General features: G+C 47.2%; 1 protein-coding gene across 5 annotated transcripts in view; it reads left to right on the forward strand.

Moving 5' to 3' along the window:
- The window catches only part of NEDD4L (NEDD4 like E3 ubiquitin protein ligase), a 338,047-nt gene extending 332,086 nt beyond the window's left edge, over window positions 1-5,961 (forward strand). For 4 of the 5 annotated variants that reach the window (XM_068563771.1, XM_068563772.1, XM_068563774.1 and 1 more), the window contains one exon: window positions 1,014-5,959. In XM_068563771.1, the coding sequence (XP_068419872.1) occupies window positions 1,014-1,116 (103 nt within the window). In that variant the 3' untranslated portion in view covers window positions 1,117-5,959. Of the gene's footprint in view, window positions 1-1,013 lie in introns of all 5 variants that reach the window. The other variant, XM_068563770.1, reaches the window with a different exon arrangement.
- Window positions 5,962-16,672: the final 10,711 nt, after the last annotated feature.

The raw sequence follows: 16,672 nt of genomic DNA on the forward strand, positions 1-16,672 counted from the left end.
GCCGGCGGTGAATGGTATGTGAGTGATGGCAATGGTCGCTGGCTTTGGGGCTTGCTGTGTGCCAGACCCCCTTTATACGTTCTGATCTGACCCTCCCAGCACTCTGCAGCAGTCTCTCCATTTCACAGAAGAGCAGACAGATTTAGGGACGGAGGTGACTTGTCTGAGGTCACACAGCTGGCAGGTGGCAGAGACAGACTTTGAACTCAGTCCCATGGACAAGTACAATCCTTTGCTCACAGAGGTCACATGTACGTTTGGAGACCTCACTGTCACCGAGGTGACTTGTAACACCCCTGCCAAAGCCTCAAGGTATGTAGGGGCTTTTTATAAATGAGGCTTTTCACTCCACGTGTTGATGACTTGCCTGACTTTGGTTAGAGGATAGCTCAGTGTTGGGGTCCCAGAGCTGCAGGCAGCCTGGGTTCTGGTCTCGCATCTGCGGTGCTATCAGGGGTGAGACCTGGGGCATATTGACCCACCACTGGGCTCCGGGACCCACATCTGCAGAATTGAGAAAACATAACGTGCCTCACAGGGCTGCGCTAAAAACAAAGCGATGTGCTACGTGGAGAAGCACTGGGGCTTCCTAAAATAGTGTCGAATGAAGGAGAGCGTTAAAAACAGATGCAGCCTCGGTTCATCCTGCTGCGGAAGTTCTTTGTGTTTCAAGGGTTTTGACATCTCTGTGTGTATGTCAGTTACCTTGCCTGTCTTGTCTCCCTTCCTGGCAGGGTTTTCCAGGATCCACATTTGGTCCCAGTAGAGAGGTTTCATGGACGATTAGAAAATTCTTTTCTCTTCCCCCGTAGGTTAATAGAGCATGTTTGGTGTGGCCAGTGTCATCGCTGGAATTTACTTTTTGATAATCAGAAATATTTTTGCTAGTTGAGACTTTTACATCCTCTTGCTGGAACACCAAGTGCCCCCTTAGCCAAATCTAGGAAGTGCTGGGGTAACTAAAGGGCAGTGATGATGGCTTTTTACCTATGCTTTCTTGTTAACTTCTGCAGCTTTAATCGCCTTGACTTACCTCCATATGAAACCTTTGAAGATTTACGAGAGAAGCTTCTCATGGCTGTGGAAAATGCGCAAGGATTCGAGGGGGTGGATTAAGCGCCCCCTGCCTCGGGAAGGTTGTTCTTCATGCAAGTCTTGCTTGCACTTTTGCATTCGCCTAACAGACTCTGCAGAGACGCTGGCAGAGAGCAGCGCACGGCGCGGGCTCCTGGAGCAGAGCCTTCGCCCGCGACTTGCCCACGCGCCAACATGGGAACCCAGTCCCAGGTCGCGTTCCTGCATTTTCCACCACAAATTACCAACTGGTTGATGTGTATACTAATTACATTTTAGGAGGACTTATTCTATTTATGTTGTGCCTCTGTAGGCCAAGCCCTTAATAAATATTTTACATACTTTATAATGACGGCGAATGGAATTAATCACTCTACAGGTATAGTATTACAACTCATGTTTACTTTTTAAAATGATTTAGACCGATTTGCAGATTTTATTTCACTACAATTAAAGATGTCTCATGTACTTGGAAAAGTGAGCATATTATTTTTTTTGTATTTGAATTTCACGCCAGGTTTAATGTCGGTGACATTTTTATTTTTAAAGTACTTGGACAGCCCCACGCCCTACCTGATCAGCATTGGAAGAATGACTTTTGTCCAAAAGCCTTCTACAGACAAATACTTGGAGAGAATTTAAACCATAACATTAGGCATCATGGCGATTTTTTCCATGCTCAGAATGAAAACAAACTGGATAATTACGTTTTTTGTACAAATTTAGCATAATAGCTGCAGGCTGAGAGAATTGTAATGTAGCATGACAAAATTTGTGTTGACTTGAAGGAATCACACCATTATTCCTTAGAAGTAATTACGTGTGCTAGAACACATTTGAGGCAGGGTTGGACTATCATTTCTCGTAAGAGAAGTTACTTAACCCTTCCTGCTGCTGTACAGTCCTTCTCCTGTCATATCTTCCTCTTTGCTGTTCTCAGTAGAGACACTTGAATGAAACTTGGCACTGCGCGATTTGAAACTGTGGGAACCAGGCCTGTGCAGTCTCCTGTTTGTACACGTTTGCTGACGGTAGCTAAATAACCAACTTTTGTTCTAACCGCGCCAATTCTGAAGGCACTTTATGCACGACATGGAGGCCATATCTGGTTTCTGGGTTTTTTTTTTTGTCATGAGCATTGACTGTGATGCTGATTTCTTCCCTCTGCACACACCTTTCCGGTGCAATATCTATCAATTGTGAATCTGGCTGCTGGTGTATAAAACCTGGCTGTAAAGCTGAGCCTACAGACCTGTCCTCACCAATCGTTTTGTGATTTCTATGCCACTGCAAAGATTAATAGACAGCTAATGTAACCGGGTTTTGTTCCCAGTGACATGTTGCATGCTTCCATACCGTGTACTGCCCAAGTTGTGTCCGCTGTGTGCTGGGTTAAAAGTGCGAGAGAAGACTTGATTTGATCCCCTGACGTCCGGCTCTTCAGCTGGTCCTGGCGGGGATGGAGGGTTCTGTGGGATTCGATTCTTGGCCGCTTGTGAGTCTTGCTGCAGAATTCTGTCATGTTTTGAGAGAACGCCTGAGGCAGGGCGGGAGTCCAGCAATCCTGCTGTCCTTCTTAACCTGTGTTGTCCTAGACCCGTGGTGGCAGTCAGGGGACACTAGCCATCTCACCTCCTGCCAGTTGTAGATAAGACAATGAAATCGTGGTTTCAGGGCCTCCGTTTAGGATCTTTTGGCGTTAGAAACTCAATTTACCCCGGCTCTGGGCGGCTTGTGGGAAGCCACGAATGTCTGTGCTTGTAAAGGAGTTTTCTAAAGGGGTGCAGAGGCCTAGGTGTCTAAAAGAAGGTGGATTTCTACAGAGCTGAGGATTGTTCCCTTTTCATATTGATTTTTCAAAATCCAGTAGTGATCAGAAAACCTAGATATTGAGTAATTAGAAAAAACAATATTGTTCATTATTTTTACCTGTTGGTGGGATCTTTTTCCCATCACTCAATGTAACAGATGTCTCAGTGGCAAACCTCCCCCTTCTTGTAGCCCCTCAAGTCCAGACTCGGCTTTCTTTTTATGACTTATGCCAAAGCCTGGGAGAGCAGTATGCTTGGATGGGTTCTGAGAGTGAGTGTGTAACTATAGGGGGAGAAATCCAACGATTCTTGTCTAAGAACTGGGATTCTTCTGTCTTTTTGTAAACCGTATATTCCAAAAACTCAGAACATTCACTAAATGCAAATTAGGCAAAGTATTGAAAATAAGAAAGAAAACCCATCCCGAGATAATTTCTGTGCCAAGAACAGATAAGAATTACCGAAATAGACCCCCATGGAAACTTGAAAGGCAGTTAACTGTGAATGACAATTCAGCTCATCTATCCCTTAATATCTGATTTCAGTGACAGCTCGAAAGTGCTGGGTCTAGGGTTTGTTTGGGGGTTTTGGTTTTCTGTTTTTTAATCCAAATAACGTTGCCTAGTTCTCATCAGTTCTCAGTGTCTCACTCTTTGTCTACAGTAGTCACCTGTCTTGTTTTCTCTCAATCCTGATGACCACTTGCCATCACCTTGATGACGCAGTCACAGAAGGCAGTAAGGAGAATGCACTGCATGTGGAGTAGGCTGCCGGGCGGTCCCTTGGGCCTCTGCTCCGGTCAGCAGGCCTGGCAGAGGACGGCAGGACGGCGGTGTCACCTCATCTAGGTGTCCTTAGCAGTGACGCTACTCCGCAGTCCAGGGTCCCTTAGAGCCTCTGTTTTCTTAGAAATTAACCTGAATCTGGCTTCTTCAGTTCCCTGAAAAAGAGTTGTTATGGGCCATTTTGCCTTGAGGTTGAGAAGTGCGTGCCAGAGTTTACATATTGCATGTTGAATGTCTTTTCAACATCAGTTATCACAGCCACCTGTCAAAGTCCTGGGTATTCCTATTTCTGACTCTTGTCAGCCTAAAGATGAATTTGGAAAGTCCACCCAGTGGGATTAGCTTCAGAGAGTGTGCTGCTTTTCTCCCTGCTGCCTCTGGAACAGGAAGCAATGAGGCATTTGTCTCAGTGCTCTTTCTTTTTTCCTGAAATACTTGCCATTATTTGCCAGAGGCCCATTGGTAGCTAACATCAAACACTCCCTAAGGTCAGATGACAGATGCTTAAAGCAACCTGACATGGATTATTCCTCCCACATAAGGATGCAGCGACAGATTCTGAGAGAAATGGTTTGCAAAGTATTTGAACCACTTCCTACATCTCACATTGTTAAATAGAACAATTAGGTTTGCTGCACATGAACTTTGCTCTTCAAGAGAGCCAATTTGGAACTGGCAAGATCACACAGCAGTGGCACATGTTGTCTAACAGTTACTAATTGTTCCACACGTGACTCGAGTATTTTCCTAGGTCTTGCATCTCACCTCTGAAATTACAGAATCTATGAAGAGAGTCTGGGTTAATCAATTCTCAAGCCCCTACCCAGGCCCTGTGCTAGCGCTCCTCTTTGTTTGCTCTTTCCTCCTCCCCCTGACTCTGCACCCCTGTACTGACTCTGGTGTCATTTCCTGCCTTGCCAGTAGGGGGCACTGCTGTGCAGGGTGATTGCCTGGCCTGCTCCCTTCCTGACCCCCAGGAGGTCCCGCACTACCTCCGTCTTATTCAGACTTCAGGGCACATCTTGATAAGTCAAGTCGAAACTGCCAATTTTAGGGCTGAGATGTGTCTTTTTTAAAATCCTTATAGACTCCACTTTGTACTTTAGATTTTAAAACTGGGAAGAAAATGTGACATACTTTGGACCACTTTTTTTAATTTATCGAAGCCTTAATGAACAGTGTATATACATTTGCCTACGCACACACCCCGACCCCAGAGTGTTTTCAGTGCGTCGGAGACAAAGCTGTAGCATTAGGACGTGAGCTGGTACGTTTCATAGGAGAGGAGAGCTTTCTGTTGGTATGGAATTTTCCAAGAAAACCTCTCATTAGACCGCTCCCCTTCGTCAAAGGTGTTAGGTGCAGAGCAACGCATGTTTAAGATGCATGTCTTTTTGTTGGTTGGTTTTGTGTTTGTATGAGTAACGATAGAATATATCAAAATTGGCGACAGACCTCTGTGTACTACCTTCTCAACCTGTATCTGTGCATTGTAAGCCTTCTCATGACCATGACCCTGTGTCCACAGACATCTGTGCTCCTATATAAACCAGTTTGCCCCTCTTTCTCAGACTAATTTCACCTAGATTGTCACAGTTTCCTTCATGTTAACTTTGCATATCTTTGTGCTTCCTTCACTACTACGTATGTAATATATATACGTACATATGCTGTCCAAATATATCTTTACATGTTTGTATAGCATTTTTACACCTACCTTGAGGAATCTGGTTTCGAAAGGGAGTGAGAGTTTAGTCCCTTCTACAGTTTTCTCCAAGCTGTGTCCTGAGAATTCTGACCCTCAGAGCCTGAGAGCACCCCAGGGAGATGATGATATAATATGCCGTCATCTCTTAACTCAAACGAAACATGAAAAAACAGTGACTTTTAAGGTGAAAAAAAGTTTCAAGCATTCCAAATGAATTCTAAATGCTTCATAACTTTTTGTTACAAACCCACCTCCTGATATAAAGCCAAGTACCATTTGATACAGTGATTAAAAACCAAACAACTTGGAAATTTTTTAAAAGACAACGTATGGATAAATGCTCATTTTCACAATCAGAATAGCTGTAAAATACGGTTGAATTTGATACAGACAGAAAACGTTTAGTTGAAGGACAAATCCTTTTTGCTTTTCGTTTTTCTTGAGAGATCTAAAGAGAAATTGTGGATTGTTTTCCTGACAGCAAAAGAGTAATGTGACAAAATGAAGTCGTTGTAAAGAAGTGATGCAACTTGTCAAATATTTAATAAAGAATTATGGAAGCTGGAACTTTTTCTACATCAAGTATTACGGGTTGTCTGATTTAAAGCTTCTTTGTGAGTGCATCGCCTTAATTGTCTCAGGGAGGTTATTTAAAATATGTCTGCAGATTTATAGATAGTATGTTCACTCCCTTAATCTCCCTAGAAGTTCCACATCTTTAAAAACATCATTAAAGGCTGCCCAGAACACATGGCTTGAGCTTAATGGGATGCACCTCTATTCTTATCCATCTGTCTTTCTATTAAATTTGAGGATTAATGACTTGATGGATTACCCAAGTGGTAATATAAAGTCCATTCCTTAAAAGGCATATTTCACCTCTAGTTTTCATCTGACTAACCCTCAATTTATGTCAGTTAATGAGACTCAGTAATGAAGCTCAAGATGGTTCTCAGAAGGGAGATGCTATCAAAATCCAGATCTCATGTCAATTCCCTGATAAAACAGGTAGACTCCTCGAATTTGTTTCCCTTTTTCTTTAGTGCCTAAGCCTCCTCTCGATGGCCTTAACCTGTCCCCTCCGGGACTGCCAGGAGGTAACATCCAAATCAGGACATAATTGCATCCTGGTTTCTTGCGACTTGTCTCTTTCAGGCAGCAGTAGATGGTATCTCGCTGGAAAGGTATCGACAGCCTTCTGAGTTCCTGCGGCCTCCTGCAGCCTTAGAGGAACAGACAAGGAAGGTACCGGCAGATAGAGCCACTCTGAACTTGTATATGCTCATTCTCAGAGAAAAACACAAATGATGAGATATATGAAATAGGAATAAATCATCATGCATCAGTTACACAGTTGCTAAGTTAGTAAGCTCTTAACCTGCTCTGAAGTCCAAGAGTGATCTAGGCACTTCTGAAACTCTAACGTCCCTGGTAAAAGCTGGTGGTGAGCATGGGTATCCAGGGATTCTCATCGCTGTGGTTGGCTCTGGGGAACCACGTTCAAAGGGGTCCCTGGACATAAGAGGGCAGATGCCACTTTTCTGTCCCTTTGGTGCGCCCTCATCTGGGAGACAACACTTCTCAAAACTGAGTTTCCAGAGGACGCGGGCTGTGGGATCTCTAAGCAAGTATTTATAGGACTTAAATTGGACATGAAAACAAAATGATGGTGACTTTTATTAAGACCCATTACGGACCCCTTCGTAAGTGGGCTGCAGGACCCTGGCCCCAACTCGGGACACCCACTGGTGGGGACCGAGCAGGGGGGGAACCAAGATTCCCTTTGTAGGGCTGAGCTCAGGCCCAGCCTGAGGAAGAGGTGAGTCAGTCCGGTCAGCCTGTCACCTTCCTGCTCAGCCCCTTTGTAACACCCCAGCGCCTCCCCAGCCAGTGTCCCCAGGCTGTGCCTCCTTCCCTTTCCCTACGAATCCCACATCCATCCTAGCAGCAAGTCACAGGTGGCAGAGGATGAACTCAGTGGAAAGCAGTGGAGAGGCCGCCCCCTGCCCCTGGGCAAAGCGGCATCTCCCCTCAGCTGGGCCTTGGGGTCGGGGTGCCCTCAGCACCCAGGGCCTCAGGGAGGAGGTCGGAGGCCCCAACCACCCGTGCGTCAGCCCAGCCCAGGCCCCCTCGCTCGTGGCTCCTCTGTGTCCGCCTGCTGGACTTGCCGTTATCTTGAAGTCTGAGCTGCCTGTTCTGACTTAATCCCGTCCTTGGCCGGGTGTCCAGCCAACTTGCCGCTTCAGGCGCTCCCGTGACACATCGATGGGGCACAGTCACCTGCGTTTCTGCAGCCTCGGGGCATCGCTCAGCGTAGGAACAGGGCACAGAGCCGCAGAGACGGGGGCTCGGGGCCTTGATGGTGGGAGGGGAGGGCACACGTTTCCTCCCAAAGCCCTGTGCTCGCCTCCCCTCACCCTAATGCCTGGGGAGAGCCTTTTTTTCTCTCTGAGGAAGAAGTTCGCTCGCAGACAAGTTAGCTTGGGGGGCGTGTCAGGGCCTTGCAGCAAGGAAACCTCCCGCCTGAGCACTGAAGATGATTGAGTGACAGCGGAGGGGCGCGTGCCACTGTGATTAAAGAGAAATGACACATTCGGGCAATTTCTAAGCAATACCGTACCGTGGGAGTTTTACATACGGTTCCCAGAACTAAGTAGCTACCAGTTTTCAATCCTTCGTGGCCTTGTTCAGACTTAATAACAAGACCAGCTAAAGGCAGATGATTATTCTGCACTGTTATGTGCCCGGGGCTCGTCAAGCTTTAATCCCACGATTGCGGAACGTTTGACCCAGAAGGGCCTTGGCCGTGTGGGTCCCAGGTTCTTGCCTTTGATCACTCCCTACCTGCCCAGTGCTGTTGGCCTGGAGGACCAGGATTGGTCCTCACTTGTTGCCCTCGGCAGAGGCCAGGGCAGCGCTGCAGAGACAGGGGATGATGGCCGTGGGTGGTCCGCATTGCTGAGAACTGCAGGCCCCCAGGGAGGGGGCGATTAGCTTCTCAACGGTGCCCCTGTGGGTCCCTGGGGGCTAGTGTGACCTCTCACCCGGTCCCTTCCCTCCAGCGGCTTGTCTGCAGCAGAAGGGCTGCTCGTCACTGAGCCGGGGCAGAAATGAGGGCAGGAGGGGCGCTAGCGGCCCATCTGGGGACAGGCAGCCACCGGGGTCAGGGTCAGACCCGTCAGTGTCCCACTTCAGGCAGAAAACCTAGGTTTTCAGGGGAACCCTGCAAACGCATCAAGCTGGTCTCATGCCCTAAACCCCTCGGGAGGAGCAGAGTGCAGGGGGCCCCGTGGGAGGGAAGGGCCAGAGCACAGAGGGGTGCTGGGTGCACTCCAGGCAGCCTCTCGCTTCCAAGCCGACTCGACACCAGGATGATTTTTAAAGGCTTCAGTCAACCTCAAGTAACATCATCCGAGCCGGGAATAAATCTTGGTAGACGTCCGCAGGAAATTTTGTCTCCTGCTGGTGGGGGCCAGAGCCACTGCTCCCTCTGGATTTCCCCACGTCCTCCTCAAAACGCAGGAGAAGCCCTTGAGCAGAGTAAGGGCCCCGACACGCTGAGCACAGAAGCCGTTTGTGGGAATTGGAGCTCCGCCCACCCGAGGACATGTCCAGCGTCTGGACAGTAAACTCTAAGAGGTGGAGGTGGAGGGGTCTCTCATCCCACCTTCCGCAGCCCCCAGGCAGAGGCAGGGGGAGCCGGTGCAAGGCCTTGCAGGAGGGCCAGGACCGGAGCGGTGAAGCACCCCTCGCCCCCCCGCCTCGCCTAGTCACATGGCCACACCTAACTGCAAGGGAGGCTGGGAGACGCTCCCAGCAGCGCCCAGAGGACAGGGCAAGGAGTTTGGGAACAAGCAGCCTTCGGCATCGCTTTGCAGAATGAATTTCCCCTTGGGATAGTGGCCTGGCTGACATCTGCCGAGCCTCTGGGGTCTTGAATTTACTCTCTTAGGTTAATAGCACTACTACTTCCCGTAAATCTCCACATCAGTCTAATACGATAGATATTATCACCCTCAACTTACACACGAGGAAACAGACCGGGAGAGCAAGCGTCTTACAGAAGAGAGATCTGAGCCGGGACTGTCTGACTCAAAGCCTCCATACAGCCGCTCACCCTGGCCCATCCTCCATGCCCTCCACCAAACCTCGTCTCGGAGAGAAGAGCCCAGACACCCATTTACACTACGATGTACATGACCGATCAGACGACATGCATGACCCCTTCTAGAAGTAGTCAAACTCCAGAGGTGAAGCTTGGCTTCAACCAACAGGAATAAAGAGAGAAATTATGGCATCTATGTATCAACAGACTGAGTGGAGGAGGGCTTTTGAGGGCAAAGGCCCTGTTTCAAGCCACAAAATCCAGTGTGTATGAGGGACACCCACCTGAAAAGACAGGCCTGTTCCAAGAAAAACCCCATCCCCTCACGGGGAGCCGCTGTGCCTCTCTGGCCGCCGCCTCAGGACAGAACTCTCCACCGTCAAAAGCAAGGGCCCCATATTTTCCAGATCCCAGGACAACACGAACATCCCTTAGTCGAACAGAGTTGAAGGGCCATAGGGCTGGATTCTCTACCCTCAGGAACTATTTGATGGAGCGCCAGGATGTACATTTTCTAAAGAGTTTCTGTTTGATAAAGGATTTTAGATATTAACTTATATTTAATATTATTTGTGGTGGAAAGTTTAGGTTTGGGATTTGTCTTTTGAATTCCAGTTATTCAGCTCTTACAAATTTGAAGAGCCCCTCTGCCAGTGGGGTCTTCTCCTCTCCGACCCCCAGCCTCACCCCGCTCTGGTCCACCCGCTCTGGCCTTCTGCACAGCCTATATTTACTCAGAAGATCCTTGCTTGTTCATCAGTTGAGGTTATCAGGGGACATGCCCCCCCCCCATCCTAATGAGCGTTTAAACAAAAGTCAGGCCTTTGAACCCCCGGACTCCAGTTAAAAAGTAACAGGCTGGGGATTGGATCAATAGGAAACAAATATTAGCTGTGGAGGCCAGAGAGCCACAGCATTGGGAAATAGCCATTGCTGGTGACATGGAGTGAGCAATGGTCATACCTGTCTTGGAGGTCCAGGAACCCTATGGACCCCGGTGACCTTGGGCCAGTCATTTTCTTGCTCTACAAGTTGAACGTGGAAGCCATCAACCCCTAAGTTTGCTTGCAGGCAACTCCTTAGGTCTGGACGGCTGCCGTATCATCCTAAAGCGTGTGTCCACCTTCTTTCCCTTCCCCAGTCGTCCTACACTCTGGTTAGCCTGCCTCCAGAACAGGTCTGGTCACACCACTGGGCCGTTCACTGTGTCCACGACTTACCCTTGAGCTCCTGCCTGGTGCTCAAGGCCATCCGGGGCATTTGGGCAACAGGAGAGCAGACCTCTAGGTGGTCACACCTAACACCACTTTCCCAGGCTTCATCCTGCCCCCCAGTGTGCACTGTTCAGTATCATCAACCATTTCTTCTTCCTTGAAATTCTGTCTTGGCTTCCATGGCATTTCACTCTCCTGGTTATTCTCTCTCTCTTGAACTACTCGCCTAAAGTAGGTGTTCCCCAATAATTTGTTTTTGGTGTCCCTTTTCTCTCTCTCTCTCTCTCTCTCTCTCTCTCTCTCTCTCCGCCCCCCCCCCACCTCCCCTTGTGGCTTAAAGCCATCACCACCATGTAAGCAATGACCAAATCTACATCTACTCCCAACCTCTCCCAGAGCCCTCAACCCTCATATCCAAATCCTGCCAGATATCATCTTAGGATGCCCCCCAGGTCACTCAAACGCAAAACGTCCCAATCTAAACTCACGCTGCTTTCAAACTTCTTTGTTTCTAAATTTCTTTAGCATTGTACCCTGGTGTCTTCCAGGCATCCACACTGGGACTTTATCTTTGACCTTCCACATGGCCTTGTTCCCCAAGTCCAAAGAGGGACAGAGTTCAGTTTCCTATTCACTCATTCATTCAACAAACATGCACTGAGTGGCCACCATGTACCACATACTTGTAGCGGCTGGGCATATAGCAATTCCAAACAAAACAAAAATCCTTTCCATCAGAAAATATATATTCTAGTGGAGGCAAGCAAACAACAAACATATAAATAAGTAAAATGTTTGTTGCGTGAAATGTTGATGAAAGCCAGCAGAAGAAGGAGGTAGCATGGGAGGGTGCAAATCTAGATAGAGTGGGTCGGCATAAAGATCTCAAGGAGGTGAGGGAGCAAGTCTTGTGACTACTTGGGGAAGAGCATGTGGGGACAGAGGAACAGCAAATACAAAGGCCCTAGGAAGGATTGGGATATAAGGTCAAGGCCCTTTTGGAATATACTAACGTTGAGTCAGCTGTTAGACCTCCAAGTGAAGAGGTCAAGTACAAAGTTGAACATACAAGTTCAGAGAGAGGTACAGGCTGGGGATACCAACTTAAGTGCCATCAGCATGTCGATGGAATTTAAAGCTGAGACTGAGAAGGAGGGATGCGCGGGCTGGAAGGTGAGACAATCAGGAAGGAAGGAGAGACCAGAGAGGTGGGAGGACAGCAGGAACCAGTGGTGTCCTAGAGGCCGGGAGAAGGGAGCTTATTGACGAAGGCAGGGAGACCACGTGTGTCAAGTGCTGCTGGTAGGTCCCTGGTACGAGGACTGAGAAGTGACCACTGGAATTGGCAATGAGGGTGTCACTGGGGTCTCAAAAGGGGGAGGTTTTGGTGGAATTGCGGGAGCAGATGCCTGAGAAGGGGGAGGGGCTGGGACGGCAGGCGCATCCTTATGGGCTCCGCACCCGTACTCTCATCTCCAGTCCCACGCCCCACACCTTACTTGCCTCTGTAACTTCTGCCCAAATCATAATAAGCTCCTGACCGCACCCCCCTCTCTCCCTCTCCTGATTCCCAGTCCAGTTTGCACACAGCTCCGAGTAGAGCCCAACTCTAATCACTGCAGTCCCCTGCGGAAACCCTTCAAAGGCTGCCAGTGTCAACCCAAGAAGATCTTAATTCCTTAGCCACGCACTCCAGGGTATTGGTGATCAGGTTCCTGACTCAGTTTCCCTTCTGGCCCCCATATTCCCTCAAACGGACTATTCCCCCCAAACACACCCCTTACATTCCTTCCTTCTTGCCTTTGCTCATGCTGTTCTCTCTCCTAGGAGTGACCTCCCCACATGACCAAATCTACCTAAAATTCAGAGCCCATCTCAGTTGTCACCTCCTCCAGGGAGCCTTTCCTGATTGCCCCCACCGAATGAAGTTTCATCCCTCCTCTGAACCTACAGCACTTTGCCCCTTTCGTCCTCTCGCTGTGGTTATTTGTATAATTGTCCTCTTCCTCTACATCTCTGTAAGCAACCTGCAAGCATAGTTTACATCAATGCTCTCTGTACCTTGGATGCTCAATAAAGCTGGATTAAAGGGAACTGGTTAGGTACCTGGGGAGCAGGGTGGTGCTGCTATTTCCAGCGAGCTTGGAGGTCGTCTGTGGGCTTCAGTCTGGAGGATCCTCACTGCTTCCTGCCTCAGTCTCTTCCTGAATAATAATCAAACACTGGCCCGGCGAACAAGCGTCTTACACCTCATGACCCTGATAAGGGACCCAGACCCACCTGATTGATTGTCTGTAAAAAAGTCACCTAGGGTCTCTGGCAAGAGAGGAAACAAGGAGACAGCCAGCAAAAGACACTGAAACTGCAGAAGACGATCTGCTAAGAGAGTTGTGCCTTCTTGGCCCGAGGGCTTTGGCGCCTGCCAACTCTCCTGGTGGCCTAAAAAATAGTAAATGAACACCGTGCCTTTTTAGCTCTGCTTCTCATGCTTTCAGACACAATTTTCAAGCCTCGTCGTATCAGCAGCACTTTAGTTCTCAAGAGATGGCAGTTTCCCTGAAGGAACTCAGGCATCTGAGCCGCGCTTGGCTGTCCAAGCAGAGGCACGGGGCGGATGATTCCTGGTGGCTACCCAGCGATCTCCTTTAGGTGCTGGCCCAGGGCGTGGGAGGAGGCCTCTGCGTTTGGAAAAGGAGGGGACCCCAGAGGAGGCGAGCCTGCTCTGCCTCTTAGAGTGGAGGCAAGAAGCTGCAAGTGAGAAAAACGGCCTCCACTTGGGATTGTCGCAGCTCAGAAGATGATTCCAGAAAATGTCAGGAACTCACAAACCCACTACTCTAAGATCACAAGACGGGACAGCACCCAAGATGTATGGAAACAAAAGTTGCAAACTGGGGACGGGTGGGCCATAACTTGATTGTCCATGATCTTTCTTTGACCTTCCTGGGATTTTTAAGATAGGGACATTTCACCTAAAAATCAAGGTTTCCAATTTCACTTGAAAAATGAGAAGCCCTGGCTTTAATCAGCAGGAGCTGAATAGGGGCTGCTCTCTTTAGATGAGGCCCAAACCTTCCCATTCGCCACACTCCCCTCCGCTCCCTATTGTGTCACATGTGGCTCACTTCACTCATCATCTGCCTGGCCATGTAGACATTTGAGTTTGCAACCTCGGCACGTGTTCATAGGCAATTTGGACCAATGTGAGGTTTGAGCTTGAATTATCTAATAACCATCCCATTTCTCTTTACTTAGAATGTGATTGTTCTCACATTGTCATGATATACCACAAGGGCCAGGGGCCTTGGACTCACGTACCTTGGAAGCTCAATCTCTTATAATCCGGTTTCTGAGTCTCCTCATCCCCCTCTTTTCTAACAGCTCTGTTGGGTTCGGAGGTGTCTTTCCCAGTTTCCTGCCCTGGAGTTCTTGCCTTTATCAAGCCTGGGAGGGGTGGGTCTGGAAGAGTATTCTCCCCTTTAGATAGTGTACAGATAGAGCTTTGTCCTGGGGACAGAGAAGGAAAAGAAGATCTCAGACGTGAAGTCTTCAACCTGTTCCCCAATCTTGGAAAATTCTTTTGTTCAAGACATTCCAATGCCCCAGAAATGCTCCCTCTTTTTCAAAAACCCTGCTCAAACGGAGAGTGGAAGAATCTAGCTGTTTGAAACAGTCTTTTGAGGTCCTTATCACCCCAACGTGGAGACAGCCTACCCAGCTGCAGGCCTGGTCCCAAAGAGGAGGAACCAAAAGAGCCATGTGAAGTTAATTTTACAAACTCTACCATGTATGTCACAGAGTGTTGGAGAATGTCACAGAGAGTAAGAGAGACAGGTACAGTTTCCTCTACGAGAAAGCATTCATTCACTCAAGAAACACCAACTGATCATTATTTGCACCAAGAAATGGGCTAGATGTGGAGGATGCAAAATGAAACTCAGGTCTTTGCCTTTAGGGTTTTCATTTAGTGGCGAGGCAGAGGAGAAAGCCAATAATCAAGAGCAAAAATGTGCTACAGATCCACAATCCAAAACTCTTGGGGCCAGATGTGTTTTGGAAAGCAGGATTTTTTTTTTTTTTTTTTGCATTTTATAAAAGTACTATGTTGTATATATATGTATATATCATACATTATGTAACACTGCCAGTAGAGGATAGGGCAACACTCTGTCATCAAACCCATTAATATTTCTACAGCCAAGCATGTGAATACACACACTAAATGGAATAAATAAAGACTATAAATAGCCTCATGTCAGTTCAGGTCAGATTTTTGCCATCAGATGAGGTGTTTGCCCCAAATGGGATTGCTTCAAATTTATAAAAAATGAATGTGAAATGGCAGATGAGGGCTTATGCCTCCACCCAGAGGTCAGGGTCTGTCCAAAAGTCAGGTGAAGATCTACAGGTTCTGTGCAAACTGTATCAAAATCCCAGTGGCATATTTCACAGAACTAGAACAAATAATTCTAAAATGTGTATGGAACCACACAAAAGATCCTGAACAGCCAAAACAATCTTGAGAAAGAAGAATAAAGCTGGAAGTATCACAGGCCCTGATTTCAAACTACACTGTAAAGCTACAGTAATCAACACAGTACGGTCCTGGCACAAAAGCAATGGAAACCACACTTATATGGGCAATTAATATACAACAAAGGAGACAAGAATATACAATGGAGAAAGAGCACTCTGCTCGGAAAATGGTGTTGGGAAAACTGTACAGCCACATGCAAAGGAATGAAACTACAACTCTGTCTTCTGCTATACACAAAAATGTATTGAAGACTTGAATGCAAGACCTGAAACCATAAAACTCCTAGACGAAAACATAGGCAGTACCCCCTTTGACATCGATCTTAGCAATATCCTTTTGGATATGTCTCCTCAGGCAAGGGAAACAAGAGCAAAAATAAACAAACGGGACTGGATCAAACTAAAAAGCTTCTGCACAGCAAAGGAAACTATCACCAAAAGGGCAACCGACTGAATGGGAGAAAATATTTGCAAGTCGTATATCTGACAAGAGGTTAATATCCAAAATATATAAAGAACTCACACGACTCAACAAAAAACAACCCAATTAAAAACATGGGCAGAGGATCTGAATACACATTTTTCCAAAGAAGACATACGGATGACCAACAGGCACATCAAAAGATGTTCAGCATCAGTAATCATAAGGGAAATGCAAATCAAAACCACAATGAGATATCACCTCACACTTATTAGAATGACTATTATCAAAAAGATAAGAAACAGCAAGTGTTGGGACTTCCCTGGCAGTCCAGTGGTTAAGACTTCGCCTTCCAACGCAGGGGGTGCGGGTTTGATCCCTGGTCAGGGAACTAAGATCCCACAGGCCTCCCGGCCAAGAAACCAAAACATAAAACAGAAGCAATATTGTAAAAAATTCAATAGAGACTTAAAAAAAAAAAAAAAAAAGAAACAGCAAGTGTTGGAGAAGATATAGAGAAAAGGGAACACTCATACACTGTTGGTGGGATTATAAATTGGTGCAGCCACCATGGAAAACGTTATGGAGATTTCTCGAAAAATTAATAGTAATACCGTATCATCCATCTATCCACTTCTGGGTATTTATCCAAAGAATGTGAAAACACTAATTCAAAAATATATATGTACCCCTATGTTCGTTGCGGCATTATTGACAATAGCCAAGATATGGAAACAACCTAAGTGTTCACTGATGGTTGAATGGATAAAGAAGATGTGGTACATACATATGATGGAATATTACTCAGCCATAAAAAAGAATGAAAATTTGCCATTTGCAGCAACATGGCTGGACCTTGGGGGCATTATGCTAGGTAAAATACCCTATGATTTCACTCACATGTGACATCTAAAACGAAGCAAAACAAAACATGAACAAACAAAACAAAAAAGCCCTTATAGATACAGAGAAGAGATTGGTGGTTACCAGAGGGACAGGGGACTGGGGGATGGGTGAA

The sequence above is a fragment of the Eschrichtius robustus genome, chromosome 14 (genome assembly GCF_028021215.1).
Source record: "Eschrichtius robustus isolate mEscRob2 chromosome 14, mEscRob2.pri, whole genome shotgun sequence".
NCBI classification, from domain to species: Eukaryota; Metazoa; Chordata; class Mammalia; order Artiodactyla; family Eschrichtiidae; genus Eschrichtius; species Eschrichtius robustus.